Source organism: Berghia stephanieae, chromosome 5 (assembly GCF_034508935.2).
Source record: "Berghia stephanieae isolate SIO BIC M18660-M18661 chromosome 5, UCSD_Bste_1.3, whole genome shotgun sequence".
Classification (NCBI taxonomy): domain Eukaryota; kingdom Metazoa; phylum Mollusca; class Gastropoda; order Nudibranchia; family Aeolidiidae; genus Berghia; species Berghia stephanieae.
This window is the reverse complement of record NC_088364.1, coordinates 43,949,407-43,969,406: the sequence shown is the minus strand read 5'-3', so window position 1 is coordinate 43,969,406 and position 20,000 is coordinate 43,949,407. Positions and strand designations below refer to the sequence as shown.

General features: G+C 34.0%; 1 protein-coding gene across 2 annotated transcripts in view; it reads left to right on the top strand.

Moving 5' to 3' along the window:
* LOC144972985 (cGMP-dependent protein kinase 1-like) overlaps positions 1–20,000 on the top strand; it is a 98,529-nt gene that overhangs the window by 13,842 nt on the left and 64,687 nt on the right. The window contains exons 2-3 of one of the 2 annotated variants that reach the window (XM_078914883.1): positions 12,424–13,051; positions 14,330–14,814. In XM_078914883.1, the coding sequence (XP_078771009.1) occupies positions 12,926–13,051; positions 14,330–14,814 (611 nt within the window). In that variant the 5' untranslated portion in view covers positions 12,424–12,925. The remainder of the gene's footprint in view (positions 1–12,423; positions 13,052–14,329; positions 14,815–20,000) is intronic. The other variant, XM_078914884.1, reaches the window with a different exon arrangement.

The following is a 20,000-nucleotide window of genomic DNA, read 5'->3' as shown; positions in this document are numbered from 1 at the left end:
CTCGACAATATCGATTTCTCTCTTATGCATATCGAATCGTTGAAATAAATTGATTTAATGACCCTGAATAATCGGCAATGATTTTTTTCATTTCAATGAGCCAGATTTTATGATTGATCTTTGTGTTTAAAACCTAAATGGCCCATCTTGATGTAGGCACTTTTGTGTTGTTTTATGTTGCTCTAAAGTAAGTTTTTAAGAATTATGCTTAATTCTGACATGGAATTCGGTAGCTTCCATGGCTCAGTTTTTGAAACAAAAAATAAAAAGTCATTAATAAACCAATCTGGCAACTCTTGCCTCAGCAAATAATCACTCGACTGGGTTGGTCTGCGGAAGGAACGAAATTGAGACATTGCTTTGACGTCGTGTTTGTTGTGTGCACTCAGCCATTTTTATGAGAATTTCTCACTGAATTCTGTCAATCAGACTATAAACGTTCAAGGTTACACATAATTTTGTGTGCTTGTACGTCATATCCAGCTGGTGGCTGCTGGGTTTTTTTTTAGCTACCGTCAACTTTGTCTCAAGGGGAAACTTTGTTTCTGTGAATTTGGAGCGTTTTGAATAATCTCAGCTTTGTTGCAGTTTTATTGCACCCGTTAAAAGACTTTAATTTTTATCAAAGGAAATAATAGCCTTCAACAGTCGTGTCGTCACTTCCTTCGTAATGACGCATAGTAACTTATCAACTGGTTCTAAACTATCGAAACAATGGCGGATGCCCTTATGAAATACCTCTCCAACGAGCATAAAAGAGAAAAACATTATAAATCTGATCATGTTTTGACTTTTGTACATTCTGATCACGGCACATGACACGTGAAAACGGTCTAGCCAGCATGGAGAATAAAAAGTACCGATTTTCTTTGTTTAGAACCAAGCTGCTCGTTGCTGGGCTAACGTGACATCAGACTATTGAATCCAATTGATGGGTCAAGCGTTACTAAGTATTAACCAATCAGAATATTTCTTTTTTTACTGGCTCTGACAGGATCTAAAAGTGTTGCGAGTGCTATAAAATATATAAAACTGAAAGAAAAATCAGAACCTTAATATACTTATTATAATCAACACTTAGAGGGCGTGGATGTGTATATTGAATGTTGACTGATTGTAGTTTGTTTGAATTCAACTGGCAAAAAAAAAAAAAAACCAAAACAAAAAATAAGATAAATAAAAAAATAAAAAAAATACCAATTGTATGACGCCAACCTCATTCTTTTCCATTAGACATACCCTCATAATACGATGTTATCGATAATCGGTCATCAACGGATCACTATAGAGCAGTAAAGTTAGGTGCCCCAAACGTAAACAAAGGTCGAGAAGCACGTGGCAAACCACATGTTCCTGTCTTGACAGCTCACGTTCCAATGTAAATAATAGAAAAAAATAACCTTTAAAATTTGGCTGTTAGGTGGCAAAAGAAACACATATTCATAAATACTCGATCATGCATCAAATAATGTCTAGATATGGATATGTTATGGAACAAAAGGTAAAATTTTATAAAATTTATCAAAAGTTACAGTCTATCTATTTTTAGACCAGAGCAAATTATTGCGCTGGTGTGAACAAAACGAGAATTATTCGGAGCCTGATTTTCATAATAATTTAGCCTTATATTATTATTTCTGCAACTGTTAGATTTTATGTAAACATATTTTCAATACTGAAAGTGTATTGCCTACAACTCAAACTACAAAATTGGGAGACCTATATTGTGCGTAAATTATTCCGGTCCCTAACGGAAATCACTAGCAACTTGTTATTGTTTACGTTTGGGGCACCTAACTTTACTGCTCTATTGTCCTGAGGTGCGATTACAATAATTCCCTTTCGATACTGACAAACACAATAGCTTCACCATTGAGTAATCGCATTAACAATTCCGGAAGTATTCTTGTAATCATGTCCTTAGGTCATATCGATATAATGGTGTGTATTCTGACACAACAACACTTTCAGTCTCATTGTCTTGTCTACCTTGTCTTGTTTGCTTTGGGATGTAAGAATACCAGTAACCCGCAGCAATTAAAGCTTTGTTCTGGTCTCTGCAGCTTCTTTGACAGCACAGGAAGTAACCTTGGGATTAGGATTGTCTTGTAGCATATCCTGTCTCTTCTCTTTTCTCCAACTATGATTCCCCATCAAATGTTGATTGGCATTGTCGAATTTTAACGTTATAATATAAAAGGAGGGGATAAATAACAATAGTCAAATTGAATGGAATTTTTCAATTTTATTAACGAAGTCATAATATGATGTGGACGATTTGTATTTTCCTTTCGTTAACAAATTACGACTAAAGGCGAATAATTCATTCATCGTGTTTTGTTGACAAAGGGGAAATCTGAGACCTCCATATCATGTATTCTTCAATTGAATTAAAGCCTCCATAAAATATAACTTTTGTTATTTATTTCTTCAAGCTTCAAGCTGCAACGTTAGCATTATAAAAAGGGGATGGTATCTACATTTCTCGCTCTCAGCGTTGCATTTTACCGTGGCCGTAGAATGACGAAATAATTTTTGATTTTTATTGTAGTCAGAAACATTATATTTTATTCAATAATTACACCCTTCCGCGCGGTGTTCTTTGATGCCGTTGTCCAGTTTTAAAGTTTGTTTTCTTTTTTTCTTTTTATAACTAACTCATTCGTACGATTGATAAACCTTTCATAATAAATGATTGTTTCCAATCCTCAAATATAGGCTATAGTATGCTTTGTGTTGCCCTGAGGTCATTATGAAATTGGTAACATCACCAAACCTACATTCCTCTACTATTGAACTCACCTACTTCCAAAATATGCTTGTTCTTTTTGTAATTAGATAGCTAAGAGTGATCAGTCAAAGAATCCACGATAAATTGCTGTAAGTTCTTTATGTTTAACCCACATAATATCATTGTTATGACAAGATGCTACATGCCTTGGTGGTGTCTTTGGATTTCACCTATTGCTCGACTTTTAACAAACCTTCCCCTCTTTCCCGAGGGCTCCGTAATCTCACTATAATCCTAGATTCGTGTTATTCGTTTACAGTTTGCGAACTCTTCTCGAACAAGACGCCCAACAAATTGTTTTGAACACCACAAACATTTTTTTCCGAATAGGCTTGGCTTTGGCAAGCAAACGCTTCAAAAAACTTGGACCTGGCGCTAAAAAATTGACCAACGTACGTTGTAAAGGCCTTTAAACTTCTAGGAACAAAAACAAAAACAAAGGACTTGGATATTGTAGAAGTGCGAAATAAACTTGAAAAAGGCAGCAGTCGTATTGGAAAGTTATATTGTAAAAATTCCTTCCTCACCCCCGCCTTAAGAAGTCTATAATTGATGCTTCCTCCCTAATGGTCATAATGTGACCTCTTGTTCCTATATTATGATGCCAAGATATGGACATGGACACCTTTTTAAAAAAATACTATTATCTTATGGTATCGATCTCTGGCCATACCATACTGTTCATACACTTTTGAAAATTACATCAGTACGATCGTATATTTTATTCAAACTAGTCGAATAAACATTTCAGTGTTTGTATTATTGACTCGAAAACTTTAAACAAATTATAGGTAGAACGAAAATGACGTCACTCAGGTCTTTGTTATTGTTTTTTGCCATCCATGTTTATGAGTAATTCTCACCAAGTTGTATTAACTAGACTATAAACGGTAAAGGTTACATATAATTTTTTGTTTTTGGTCAGTTGGCAATATTGTGAGATTCTTAGCAAAGCGCGTACTACTAGATATCTATATTTCGCCCCTGATATCAACCGACAACCTTGAACAGACGACCCATAGCCACCTAAAGTACTTGCCTATAACATGAAGCAAACAGTCCATGGGTCATGAGGATCACTCACAATTTTATTCACACAGACGATTGAATAACATATTATAGTGTCTTCATTTGTTGTAATGCAATTCGTTCCTCAATGTGTAAAAATAATGCGATAAATACTCACTAAACTGACCTGTGGCATGTAGCTATGAAGTTAAGGAATGTTTGCCAGGCATCTTCGTTGACTGGAAATAGTTATTCAAGGGGACGGTAACGGGCTAAATGGCAGGGAATAGTCTGATTGGTCAATTCTTAGTAATGCTCGAACCATCAATAATAGAAATATGTTTAGATTCAAACAAAACTTTATTTCAATAGGATTTAATTGTCTGATGTCACGTCCGCCCAGCAACGAGCAGCTTGGTCCTAAACAAAGAAAATCTGTACTTTTTATTCTTCGTGCTGACCAGAACTTTTTCCCATGTCATGTGATCAAAATGTATAAAAGTCAAAACATGATCAGATTTATAATGTTTTTCTCCTCTGGATACATTTTAGTTCTCGTCGGAGAAGTATTTCATAAGGGAGTCCGCCATTGTTCCGAGAGTTTAGAACCAGTTACTAAGTTACGATGAGTCATTACGAGGGAAGTGACGTCACGACGACTGTTGAAGTATCGACCACCAAATCAACAACCCCCCCCCCCCCCCCCCCCCCCCCCCCCCCCCCCAACTCCTTCTTAAATATTCCCTGACGAATCGAATATCGCTTGCGTCCGCGAACGCAAAGATACGGACGCAGATGTTATTTGGAAAAAAAAATGTACGCGTTCGTCCGTTGGAAATTTACCTATTTCCAATAAATCTACCTTTGATGTAGAGCGAGTCGGATAGGTCTGGTCCAATTATCTCCTACTGGAGACTCCATGTGTTGTCAGAATAAAGCGCCTATTAGAATTGAAGTGACGTTTGTTTTCATTTTCGGGATTTTGATATGCTCCTTTTTTTTTTTTTTTTTTTTTTTTTGATTCTTTTTATAACTTTGTTTTGTCTTATTGTGTCTTCGTGATAATGTCTAGTTAGAATGATTTAGAACATAGATGTAGACTTTAAGATATTCACGGGTTGATGGATCACTGTAATAGCATAAAAGTAATACGTCATACACGTAAAAGCACGGCCATCATGCCAAAATAATGATAAGAATCAATCTGAAACTGATACATATCGAGTTTTAATATCACAAGATGATGATGATGATGATGATGATGATGATGATGATGATGATGATGATGATAAGGAGGAGGAGGAGGAGGAGGAGCAGGAGAAAGAATAGGATAGGAGGAGGAGGAGGAAGAGGAGGATGAGCATGATGATAACGATGATAATAATGATGCTGCTGCTGCTGATGATGATGATGATGATGATCATCATCATCATCATCATCATCATCATCATCATCATCATCATCTCTTTCTCTTCTTCTCTTCTCTCTTCTTCTTTCTTCTTCTTCTTCTTCTTTTCTTCTTCTTCTTCTTCTTCTTCTTCTTCTTCTTCTTCTTCTTCTTCTTCTTCTTCTTCTTCTTCTTCTTCTTCTTCTTCTTCTTCTTCTTCTTCTTCTTCTCTTCTTCTTCTTCTTCTTCTTCTTCTTCTTCTTTCTTCTTCTTTCTTCTTCTTCTTCTTCTTCTTCTTTCTTCTTCTTCTTCTTCTTCTTCTTCTTCTTCTTCTTTCTTCTTCTTCTTCTTCTTCTTCTTCTTCTTTTCTTCTTCTTCTTCTTCTTCTTCTTCTCTTCTTCTTTCTTCTTCTTCTTCTTCTTCTTCTTTCTTCTTCTTCTTCTTTCTTCTTCTTCTTCTCTTCTTCTCTTCTTCTTCTTCTTCTTTCTTCTTCTTCTTCTTCTTCTTCTTTCTTCTTCTTCTTCTTCTCTTCTCAATATCTCATCATCATCATCATCATCATCATCATCATCATCATCATCATGGCAGTTTAGAGTAGATTATATCCTTGTCCAAAAGTACTGCCCAAGAGTCACTTGAACACAGACTCTGATAGACTGTAGGCCACCACATCAAAAACAATGCCTATCAATTTCCCCATTGCACTAAATAAAGACCGAATCAATCAGCTCGGACGCCAGGGTAATCTCCCTTCCTGCCCTGCGAAATCTCAAAAGATTTATCAGGCTTCCATAGTACACCAATGGTCAACACTTCGCTTTTGGATAGCATCCCATATTAGAACAAGAGACGGAGTCTATAAAATCAACAGAAATCCGCACTAGAATAACATTTTAAGGTGGTAGGTAACTCTTTCCGTTTGTTAAAAATGGCGGTCTAAGCATGCGCAAAACAACAGCTTTAAGTCATACCAATGTGAGGCTATTAAATGCACATACAATATTTGCCGAATTAAAATTTGCAATGCTCGCGATTTCCCATGTTTGAGAGTTTTTGCCATGAATAGGATCATTTAAATCGATCAATTTTAGAAGAAGACTTGTTTTCTAGCCTAATTTTTAAATTGATTAATATGTGTTTTTCCCGAGCACAGCAGTTAGCTGGTTAATATTACTCTTGTAATTCGTCCACTAAGTGTTAAACGGTCTTCTTAGCCTTGATTTTTTTTTTCGGTGCCGGACTCCTATGACGAAAAGACGCTGTTCGACAAAGGTGAGCATCCATTTTGCCACATTGAAACAGTGACAAATAATATTGATGAAAATTTAAACCGCACAAATAAACAGAGGGCTCTGAGCGTACTACAATCTGTTTTTGTAAAAACTACTACATGCATACATGCATATACTCAACCACCATCCATCCATCCATCCATCCATCCATTCAACCATACATAGATACACAACTAAATACACACACACACGCACTCACACACAGACACATTCTCATTCATAGATAAACGCATAGATACATATAAACGTACATACGCACGCACATACATACATACATACATACATACATACATACATACATACATACATACATACATACATACATACATACATACATACATACATACATACATACATACATACATACATACATACAACACACATACATACATAATATAATACATACATACATACATACATACATACATACATACATACATACATACATACATACATACATACATACATACATACATACATACATACATACATACATACATACATACATACATACATACATACATACATACATACACACGCATCATCGAATGATCTCACAAAGTCGTGACCTTTGGTGTTTTTCTTGATTGTATTTCTATCTAATACATAATCATAAAATAAACGTGGTATACGTAGTGCATAGATTATTTATTGATAATTTAAGGCGTGGTCGTGTATATACTATGTAGGAGTCTTTAAATTGTTTGTCATTAAAGGTTTTACGGCGCTTGCAACACGTTTAGGTCATTGTCAACGCCAGCAATAAGGCAAAAAAGTCACACACACACAAAAAAGAATCACAATTAAAGCACCCAAGAAATGTAGGACAAAGGGGAATAGGTTGAAAAAGGGAACAGGTTCCTAGATGTCAAGAGCATACCATCAATGTATTTTTTTTAATATCACCTAAAAGTCTCACCCTGACCACAGCATGTTATCCCACAGAGAAATACACTGAAATGTTTTCAAGAAATGTTCAACCCCCCGCCCTCCCCAAATATGACTACAAGTACATAAAGGGCCAGAGTGGGCCGGGAGGCACTTGCTGTGTCTTCTGTCCCTCTATATCTGTTTTCCAATGTGCTTTCTGTCGTTGTCTTATTTGTCAAATGTATAGTTAGAGTTTTGGGAGATGATGTATTTTGTCTGTTAAGTCATCTCTTTGTTCTGCACTGTATTATTTTTGAATTACATACGTATGAAATATATGCATTTGAGAGTGTTCCTCTTAGTGGTGACCTGTGCTTTTGTCAGGTTGAGACATTTATGTGATATCAAACTAAATACACTGACAATGTGCTCCTGTTCACTTTTTAAAACTAATTCCCATTTGTCTTCCCTTTTCATGGGTACTTTAATTGTAATTCTAGAGCTTTTTACCATCTCATTTTCTTTCTATTTACTGGAGCCGATATGACCTAAATGTAAAACCCTTAAAAACAAACAAGACAATTATTTTTCCGTGGCCATCCTCACGAAAACTATGGTCATATACAACTTTATAAATTCTATTCATAGACGTCTAGTATATGTCTCGTCATCTTTTATCTTGACTTTAGCGTCAAATAATTGTTCGTCAACCTTTAATTTCTTTTTTTTTTACTTATAAAATTAAACATAACTAGGTGTGGTCTTGAGTAAATTTTACAAGGATACGCATTGGTTCCTGTTGTTGAATTTGAATTTTATAAGAGAATTTTGATAAGGAAATTTTACCAAAATGAGATCGTGATGTTTTTGGTATGTAATCGCTATAAATAAAGCTGTGGTCAACAAAGATGGTAATATCCAACTGTTATGCAAATCCACAATCTGGCGCTTTTTTGTCTTTTCTTGCCATGGGTTTCCGACATGTATGCTATTATAAGGTGTTGGTGGCTCAGTTACCTGGAAACTTTGGATATTTTACTCTTTCAAAATGTGTATGTCGTACCATTGAGAACAATCGTCTATTTTATGTTATATATGGAAAATATGAATGCTGTTTTTTCAAGATTGGTATGTATCAATGAGGTGAGGACATCGGTCTGTTTTATGTTATGGAAAATATGGACGTTGTTCTTGCTATAGTGGTATGTATCAATGAAGACAGAGATACGTTTTATGTTATGGAAAATATGGATGTTGTTCTTGCTAGAATGGTATGTATCAATGAGGACAGAGATCCGTTTTAGCGGGTGGTTGGATGGGAGCATCACCCTTGAATCATACACCTATGATGTTCGCATGGGTGTACGATCCGATAGTGATGTCGTTTCTTCTTCTCTTTACTAGCCTATCCTGCTTCTTTGGTTTGTGATTGTATTTTTGACAGGGGATATTTTTTTTCTGTTAATCTTCTGCCTGTTTGTTCTTGGTTATTTATAATTTAGCTTATGATATCTTTAGGTTATGATTTTGATTTACATTTGTACTATTTTTGTTAGATTGCTTGTTTTTGTGTTTCAGCGGTCTCTCATATAACCTCAATTGTGTTGGAAGAGACCTAAAGCAACAAACAAACAAAAGATCCGTTTTATGTTATGGAAAATATGGATTTTTGGGGGTTTTTTTTTTTTTTTTTTTTTTTTTTTTTTTTTTTTTTTTTGTAATAGTGGAATTTATCAATGTGGACAAATGTCTATTTCTGTTATGGAAATTATGGATTTTGTTCTTGCAAGATTGGTATGTACCAATGGTAAAAGGTCAATTTTATGTTGTGGAAAATATGAATGTTGTTCTCTGCCAAGATTAGGATAGTATTTATCAATGAGAACAGAGGTCTATTTTATGTTATGGAAAATATGGATGTTTTTTGTTGTTTTCTTTTTTCTGGCAAGTTTGCAAGTTTAATGAGAACGCACTGTAATACAATAGTAATTTAAATGATACGTTCTTCTACGTTGCAGCGATTATCTATTGTTTACAAATTTCTCAACTGCCCGTGTGTCGTGATTTAGAAAATTACGTCTGAAATCGAAATGATAAGAATGAAAATATATGAAGTTTCAAATAAAACAATTCACTCTCCTCAATGTAGTAATTCATCTAAATACATATTTTATATTTAAGCGCCAGATTCACCCCTGCATAATGCTGTTTTTAGACGATTGGTCAGATATGTATGTATGTATGTATGTATGTATGTATGTATGTATTATGTTATGTATGTATGTATGTATGTATGTTATGTATGTATGTATGTATGTATGTATGTATGTATGTATGGTATGTATGTATGTATGTATGTATGTATGTATTTGTATGTATGTATGTATGTATGTAGTGTATGTATGTATGTATGTATGTATGTATGTATGTATGTATGTATGTAATGTATGTATGTTGTATGTATGTATGTAGTGTAGTATGTGTATGTTGTATGTATGTTGTATGTATGTAGGTGTATGGTTGTTATTGTATGTATGTTATGTTATGTATGTATGTATGTGTATGTATGTATGTATGTATGTATGTATTGTATGTATGTATGTATGTATGTATGTTTGTATGTAGTTGTATGTATTGTATGTATGTAGTATGTATGTATTATGTATGTATGTTTATGTATGTATGTATGTAGTATGTATGTGTAGTTGTGTATGTATGTATGTATGTATGTATGTGTATGTTGTATGTATGTATGTATGTAGTGTGATGTATGTATGTATGTATGTGTTGTATGTATGTATGTATGTATGTATGTATGTATGTATGTATGTATGTATGTGATGTATGTATGTATGTATGTATGTATGTATGTATGTAATGTATGTATGTATGTATGTATGTATGTATGTATGTATGTATGTATGTATGTATGTATGTATGTATGTATGTATGTATGTATGTATGTATGTATGTATGTATGTATGTATGTATGTATGTATGTATGTATGGTATGTATGTATGTATGTATGTATGTAATGTAGTTATGTATATGTATGTATGTATGTATGTATGTAGTAGTATGTAATGTATGTATGTATGTTATGTATGTATGTATGTATGTTATGTATGTATGTATGTATTATGTATGTATGTATGTATGTATGTATGTATGTATGTATGTATGTATTATGTATGTATGTATGTATGTTGTATGTATATGTATGTATGTATGTATGTATTATGTATGTATGTATGTAGTGTATGTATGTATGTATGTATGTATGTATGATTAAATTGTATGTATGTATGTATGTATGTATGTATGTATGTATGTATGTATGTATGTATGTATGTATGTATGTATGTATGTGAGTGTGTAGGGGTTGTAATTCGATTTGCTAATTTTACTGATCTATGAATCTGATAATAACCTCACAGGAATAGCTTGACCTCAGATAATTTTAATATTCCGCTAATATTTGCGTCGTGTCATGAAAAAGATGTAATAAACAAAATAAACGAATAAGATATGGGTGTGACACAACCTAGTGTCGAAAAATCTCCACAAGTTTTATTGAATTCTGATATGCCTATAATTTGTGGACACAAAAATGAGTAGGTAGCCTCGAAAAATTACTATTTACTAAACACAGAACCTTTTGGAATCAATACCCTTCTTCAGTCAAGAACAGAAACTGTTTTAATAGGGGGGGGGGATTATCGGTTGAGAAGGTGTTTGAACCCGAAACGTTCCTTGCGTGGTATTTCGTTCTTTTTTGAAGTTGTTATATTCATGTTTGTACATAACGAAAAATCTCTCAAAACACCTTACTGCTCGGGTCCAGCAGCAGCTATGGCTCATACTGAAAAGGCATAGAGGAATTAATTTCAATTTATGATTTGATTTTATACGTGTTAAATATCAAGGCTCATTGTAAGTGCTCGTTAAAAGTTATGGATAATCTTCTCTGGTAGTAAATTCTCAACGACCTAATATATTTTAATGTGAGTGAAACCCCGAGTGAATTCTATACAAATTGGATTTAGAATCGTTATATTGGTGTTTTGTGTATTGTTATGAATTTTAGAAATTTGGTGTTATAATACGATGTTATAATACGCCAGTAGCAGCAGATTTTGGTACTTGCAATTTACGACAATCTGGAAATCGCTGCTAAGAACGTTGCTTGAATTTTTAAGTGTTTTGTTACACTGGAGCAATACCAATACCATACAAGGATGGAGCGACATTTTTCACTTGAGTCTCTACCAGATTCTCGTTTCATATATCATTTATTTTATTTTTAATGACCTCTTTCAAAATATCTAGGGGAATTTTTTAAACCATCTTTATTAAGATGTCTTGAATAGGTTTGTTTACATGTTTGTTGGCCAGACAATAATTTTGTGTTTCCTCAATGTGAATAATCGCTCTAGTTTCTGTGTCAATTTTACGAGTATTTCTCTCCTTTGACGGGTGGAGTTTCCCCCATTTCATTGGTGGTGTTTACTGCCTCTTCATAGGTGGATTTTATTGTAAACTTCAGAGAAATCAGGCGAAACAATCCGTTTAGATGTTGACTTTCTATTCTTAGACATGGAGCAAAAAAGTTATTGTCTCCACCTATTCCATCGAGACATTGATGAGCTTATTTAACATGCTGGAACCTTGGAATTATTCTTTATACAAGGGAACACTAGTGTGACGTCACACCTCCTTCACTTAAGATTCTAAACTCCATTTTCAGCAATCTTGTCATGAAAAATGGCGCTGTATTTCTCAAAAGATGATTCAAACTGCCGAAAGAAAAATCACCAGGGCACCCATTTCAATGTGAGTCTCTACTCTAGAGACTTTGAGCACGATTTTAAAAGTGTTTTATGAGACCGCTGATTATAACAATGCGATAACCATTTTTGAACATTGTTAAAAATCGGAAGAGAGGAAGATGTGACGTCACAAAAATTGTTGCCCTTTATTTATTTATTTATTTATTTATTTATTTATTTATTTATTTATTTATTTATTTATTTATTTATTTATTTATTGGGTATTTATTTACTAATTCCAACAGTTTTTAACGACGACTTGCAATGATTGCATAGATAAAACATACATTTGGAAGTCTCGTTTTGTTTTCGAAGGATGCACAAACATTGGATCAAGATTATTTATAAGACTGTGCGCCATTCTTGATTAATACCTAGCTTGGAGACAAAACTTCACGGAAAAAAATATAACAAAAAATTAAGATTACACCCCGTACAGATTCTTGAAAGACTGCAAGAACTCGTATTCAAGTCATTGTAATAAAGTATTTTAATTTCAAGACACCGACATTCAATCAATATGCCCCCAGGAAGAAAAAGAAAATATTCATCGTTGTTTGTGTGGATTTAATTAAAACAACTTTAATGATATTTTAGACATAAAAAACCTTCCATGGTTTTGACATCTGGACGAATTTATTTCGGGACAAATTGCTGTGGCCCCCATCGTAGCATGGAACCACCGCCTTAGCCAAGGACACTGGAGAGGTGCCAGTTGTTTCCCCCTACAAGGTACCCATTACAATCATGGTAATGGGTACCCTTCGAGACCTACAGCTGGCCCTTCAGGGGAAGATTGAGGAGCTCAGACAGAGGGATGAGCTCATTGATGAATTGGAGAAGGAGCTGGATGAGAAGGAAAGTTTCATTCAGGTAAAAAAAAAAAATATTAAAAAAAAGGGGGGGGGGGGGGTTTCCAATGATTTAGATTTTTTCCTGCTCATTTCTTTTCACAAATTAGAATCCTCCGGGCCGATGTCTATTTCCCCCTAAATTGTTTCCCTCCTTCTCAGACTGACATTGATATGTCGGGATGCATCTGACCCTAAGAAGTGAATTTATCATCGACTTAATGATGACAAATACGATGTTTTCTCTGAGTTTTTCAAATGTATGAAATGTAAATTATTTTCCCTCAGAACAAATAGAAAACTCCGAGTTTGATGTTTGTATCTATAAATTCAATTTCTATCCCTTAGTTCACCCAGACATAATACCGTTTTGAGACAGTGGGTCAAATATTGATTTAAAAAATATTTTATGTCAACACGTCGAATGAGATAATAGGAGGTAAACTTTTGCTTCATATTCCACAGATTAAAATCAGCCCTAATTGTCAAAATGTCCTAAACCTGAGATTTCAGAATAACTAAGGACCTGTCGAGTTTTAAACTTTATGACAACATGAGTATCATTTTAATCTATCAATGTAATATATAATAATATGGATTTTAAATGTTCATATTTACACATGGCAGGAAAACAAGTCCCTTATAATTTAATTACTTTCTGTCATATGTCAATTCTATCCTGTAACACATTCAGTACTAGTTTTAAGAGAATAGGTTTAGTTTTATATTTTAGAAAGAAGGTAATATCTCATGCTTGAAATTGAGCTGTAAGTTTCTAGGAACTGATATTAGGAAAAACGTGTTATTTATAGAATTACTGATGAAATAACTCTCAGGGATTAGAAAATAGATTAGGGATGTCTTATGCGTCTATTGATCTTTTTATTTTTAAAATCCTCCTCTTTCCTGATATCTACAATGGAATCTATCACGACGACCCCGTGATTCATCCTTCACCTTATATACAACGTTCAATGACCCTGACTTTCATGCTTTTCTGGAACTATTTGTCTGATGAACATGGATATTACTACTCATTTGTTATGTCGACGAATTTTATCCACAAATTTTGATATCGTTTTTGAACAACGTTTACATTGAATTATAAATGATGACACATATCTTTGATTGAAAAAATACTTTTATAACATCACCATCGACATCCTATACCAATAATATACATAATGCATTAAAATAATAACAAAAACTAAACTTCAACATATCTACCTCTAACAACAACAACAACAATATCAACAAAATCAATTACTGTATAATAATGTTCCATCACCCGACTATTCAGCAACTCAAAACAGAGCTGGACAAGTACCGGTCAATCTTGTCCAAAACCACCACAGGTCCCATGAGTCCCAGATTAGTGCCCAAATCCGCAATGACCACGACATCTTCTGTATCCGCCACGACCAACGCCACAACCACAACCAGCAACAGCAGCAGCAGCAGCAGCAGCAGCATTCATACCAACCACAACAGCAACAACACTGCTCAACAACGTGTCGATGCTGGTTCATCAAACCTTCGTCAGCAACCAATTCCGCCTCAACAGCAGAACGGTTTTGTTAAAAATAGACTAAATCACGAAACGACAGACGGGAAGTTAGCCGTTCCGTCACCTGCTGTGGCGGGAGCGTCAGGAGTTGTCAAATCACCCAAAGTGTCACGCGATGAGCAACGAACTAAACGATTGGCTATTTCTGCCGAGCCGGCAAGTTTCAATTCCCAACAGTTACTTTCAATACGAGATAAAATATACCCTAAAACATACCAGTAAGTATTGCTATTTCAATTTTCTTTTTTTCTTTTATTTTCTCTTCCAATCCTCTCAATCTCCCTCCTCCCCCCCCCCCCCTCTTCCCCCCTCTCTCTCTCTCTCTCTCTCTCTCTCTCTCTCTCTCTCTCTCTCTCTCTCTCTATCTATCTATCTATCTATCTATCTATCTATCTATCTATCTATCTATCTATATCTCTTTCTTTCTCTCCCGCTCGCTTCTCTTCTCTCTCTTTCCTTATTTCTTTATTCCCTTTTATTCCTCTTAGATTTGTTGATAATTAATATCTACAAAATGAAATCATCAACTCGAAGTTAAATGAACTTTGAGTCTGACTACATAAATACTTTGAAATTGATTTATATAGCACTCAGTGTCTCTTTAACACACACACACACACACACACACACATACACACACACACACAAACGCGCGTGCGTGCGCAAAAATAATAATATACACGCACATACACGTACTCACATGTATATATAAAAATACACCTTTTTTATAGAAAAAGAAGCAATATTTTGAATACTAAAATAAATGCATCAACTCACCCCTCTCTCTCTCTCTCTCTCTCTCTCTCTCTCTCTCTCTCTCTCTCTCTCTCTCTCTCTCTCTCTCTCTCTTTCTCTCTCTCTCTTTTGCTCTCCCTAACTCGTCTCTCTCCCCCCCCTCTCTCTCTCTCTCTCTCTCTCTCTCTCTCTCTATATATATATATATATATATATATATATATATATATATATATATATATATATATATATCCATCCCCCGCTCCCTCTTTTTCTCTTTCTTTCTCTGTCTCTTTATCTGTCTCCTCCCTACTCCTTCCACCTCGCTGTCTGTAAGTATTTAAATCTGAGCGATTACTTTAAAAAGCCTGGCCTGCTTTTAACTAGCTAACTGGTTAACTCACTGAACCCTAACACCGACTATAGTTTACCCGAATTACTTTTACCCATGCCTATTTATTACATTTTCCTGAAACAAATTATAGGCGTAGTATCAAAGCTTATGTTTTAGTTGTTGCATGTTAATGGTAGTTGAAGAAAATTATCTATGTACATGCTCATTTTTAATATGTTTTTAATCCAATTTCGAAAAGTAGCAAAAATCTCTAGGATTGAGTGAGTTAAACTCAATTCACGTCTATATTGACATTTTCACATTGTTGAATCGCATCAAGTTGAAAGTCATGCAATATTATTGACATATCGATCACACCTTTGAGGCGAATCGCAGTATAAATTCTGTTTTATTTATCGATTGGGTAAACAATGTGCATATGATACAATGTTAGACAAAGCAGAAAAAAAGAGGAAACTGAACAATCCACAAAAATTCGGCCCTGCCACCTTTGCTAAACAAACCTCGGGCTAATGATCAAAACGTCTGAGGCCCGGTCCTCAGTCGATTCTTTTTTTTTTTTTTTTTTTTTTTGTGTGTGTGTGTGTGTGTGGTTTTTTGTTATGTTGTTTGTATTGTTTTATTTTTATTTTTTTTTTTTGGGGGGGGGGTTGTTTTTATTTTTGTTTTTCTACTCTGTCAGTCACCTTGTGAGTATCAGATGCAGTGCAGCGCCGAAAATGAGCAAATAGATTTACATTTCTTACTCGAACCTAGTTTCTCCGAGTTTGTTTTTAATGTTTTAATTTGTTGACTGGTTTAGTTTTGTTTTTGTTTTTTCAACTATCAAAAACATGGTCGAACACGTTGTGTGGAAGTTGTCTGTGATGAGTTGGAGAGATTATCGTTGCTGCTTCTTCTTTACCTCATTGTTTTATCCTTTGACTTTGCTATCACACCTTGTTTCTCAAAAGGTTTTGTGTATTTGGTTTTTCCTCAACTTTAAATGGGGTCCTTAGCCGTGAAGAAAACAGTCAAAGGTGTGGCTGCTTTTTTTTTTAAAAAAAGGGGGCGGTGGGGATTCCTTTTTAAATCATGCATTGTATCTATTTTAATACGTTTTGTTTATTAATTTATGAAGAGTGGTTGTCCAAAACTCCCAAACTCCGTTTTCCCCTATTTTGAGATATTCAGGATCATTTCCCCTAAATTGCTCATTCGGTTTGTTATTTTATCATATTTAAACTTCAAATTCATACAAATCTAAGAAAATTCTTGTGTCATTTGATGCTTAAAATAAAGTTTACGTTTCAATTTATCTCATGTATGGAAAATCTCAAAAAGTAGAAAAATCGACTGAACGAGTTTTGGAAAACCAGCCTTCGTTTATATTAACATCCAAGTCTCTCTCTCTCTCTCTCTCTCTCTCTCTCTCTCTCTCTCTCTCTCTCTCTCTCTCTCTCTCTCTCTGGTCAGCAGGGAGCCTGTTCATCTGCTTGAATATAACTTTCAGATGATTTCAGACTATAGGCACGGATATATTGTTCTGATATCTATTTGTGTTTCCCAATCTGTCCCTGTTTTTTTTTTTTTTTTTTTTTTTTTTTTTTTTTTTTTGTCCTCTTTTTCTAAACTCCAGATCTGTTGTCTTTTGGTCGTCCTCGACTTTTCCTTTTTACTGGAGCTTAAATGACTTAGAGGTGACAGTAGTGCCCAAAAGCTCTTAATATCAAAAGTCATCTCGCAATTTGAAGTCCTTTTAAGCTTACAGTTAAAGACTTTTTAACAAGTTTAAATGACAGATTTACGATATCAATTGAAATTATATGTCTCCTCACAATGAAAGATAAGGATTGCTCACTTCAAAGCTAATTTCGTGGTCGGTCAATCTGAGACACCTAAGATTAGCTGGAAAGTTAGGGCACCAATCGCATTTTATTTTACTAAATTTGGGGTGCCTTGTGGTCACGTGATGTTACCAAAAGCAGTTAATCTGAAAAGGATCTATAATATCAGTTTTTACTTCCATCTGATACACAAGAAACAGACATACATATCTGCTATGAAACAATTTAATCTTGTTGATTTTGTCTGTGATTTATTCACAAACTGTTATAGTGAATACTAAACTGTTAGAAGATTTCATTGTATAAGGTAATGTACAAAAGTAAATATAAAATCTTCTTTTCTTTAAAGAACAAAACACTGAATACATGGATAGCTTCGGGCTCAAAACCCATATTTAGCCAATAACAAAATCAGTTAAAACGTTAAAACATCACGTTAAATCGAGAAAGAGGACGGAACGGTTCTGGTCACGTTCTAGAGAACGGCAAGAACTTTTCTGCAATTTTCAACAATTTTATTGTTACTTTCTGAAGATGGGGAGTTAGAGCCAGAAACGAACCAGGTTCAGTATTTTTGTATAAAGCTTTTGTTATCATTTTTTGTAGCTCACAAGATGTTGTGAGTTAAAAATTGACTCTAAAAAGGTTTTAAATAAAATTGTGAGGTATTAGTACTCAAAATCGGACGACAATGACACCCAGAAGCTTAAGAATCGAAGTCTGTCTCACAGCTCGTTAATATAGAGTTATTTATTTACTCAGACACTTTTAAAACGTCTATAAAGATTCTTCCTCTTTGATAATACATATTATCACCTGCATTCCTGAGATAGTTCAGGAGCCTTCACCGGAAACCAGCACTTTTGATCACACCTGCGCTGAAAGATAAAAGCCCATGTTTATTTACTCTTCCGTGAGAGACTGAGACCTTTGGTATTCCTCACCTGGAAAAATTAATTATGAAATCATAAATCTTTTTTAACGGATCTCGCTGGCATTTAATGGCATCATTAATGAAACATTTTATTATTTATAGAGACAGACCACGTTCTTAAGTTTCAAACATGTTTATAATATTTTTTCTTATCTCCGATTATTTCTCTCTCCTTGAAATCACGTCTTAATTTATACCCGAGTCACGTTAATCATTTGAACAAAAATTTGTCAATCAAGATACGAAAACTTCCGGTCAAGGTAATGTCTAAGCGAAAAAAACAAAAACAAAGTTTTCCCCTTAGCGTAGATGTGACTCTAGTGTAAGAGGCTCCTTTGAATCCTCTAATCTCAAACCATTGATGTGACCTTTAGCGTTACAAGTCCATTTGAACCCCCTAAACAAAAACAAGTAATGTGACCATACGTGGGACAAGCTCTTTTGAACCCCTGATGTTACCTTAAATGTAACAAGCCCCCTGGAACCCCTTGAACAAACCACTGATGTGACCTTAAATGTAACAAGCCCCCTGGAACCCCTTGAACAAACCACTGATCTGACCTTAAATGTAACAAGCCCCCTGGAACCCCTTGAACAAAATAAAAACTAATATGACTTTACGTGTGACAAGTTTCCCCTAAACACAAAAGCGCTTTGAAATGTTTGGTTCATGGAAAGCACTCAACAAGTGTCATTTTTTTATTATTATTATTATTATTATTATTATTATTATTATTATTATTATTATTATTATTATTATTATTATTATTATTATTATTTATTATTATCATATTATTATCATCATCATCATCATCATCATCATCATCATCATCATCATCATCATCATCATCATATATATTATATTATTATTATTATTATTATATATTATTATTATTATTATCATTATTGTCATTATTATTACTATTATTATTATTATTATTATTATTATTATTATTATTATTATTATTATTATCATTATTATTATCATTATTATTATTATTATCATTATTATTATTATTATTAATTATTATTATTATTATTATTATTATTATTATTATTATTATTATATTATTATTATTACTATTATTATTACTATTATTATTATTATTATTATTATTATTATTATTATTATTATTATCATTATTATTATCATTATTATTATCATTATTATTATTAAACCACTAATGTGACACGAAATATTACAAGCACATTAAAAGCCCCTAATCACCAACCGCCGGTGTACCTTTAAGCAACAAGCACCTTAAAACTCCGTAAGCAACAAAAAAAAAAAAAAAAATACAACAAAAAACAAAAACATGGATGTGACCTTAAATGCAACACGCACCTTAGAATTCCCTAAACACAAACCGTTGATGTGACCTTAAGCAACAAACACCTTAGAACTCCGTAAGCAAAAACCATGGATGTGACCTTAAATACAACACGCACCTTGGAATTCCCTAAACACAAGCCACCGATGTAACCTTAAATGTACCAAGAACCTTAGAACCCGTAAACACAAACCACTGATGTGGCCTTATGTGTAAGAAACTC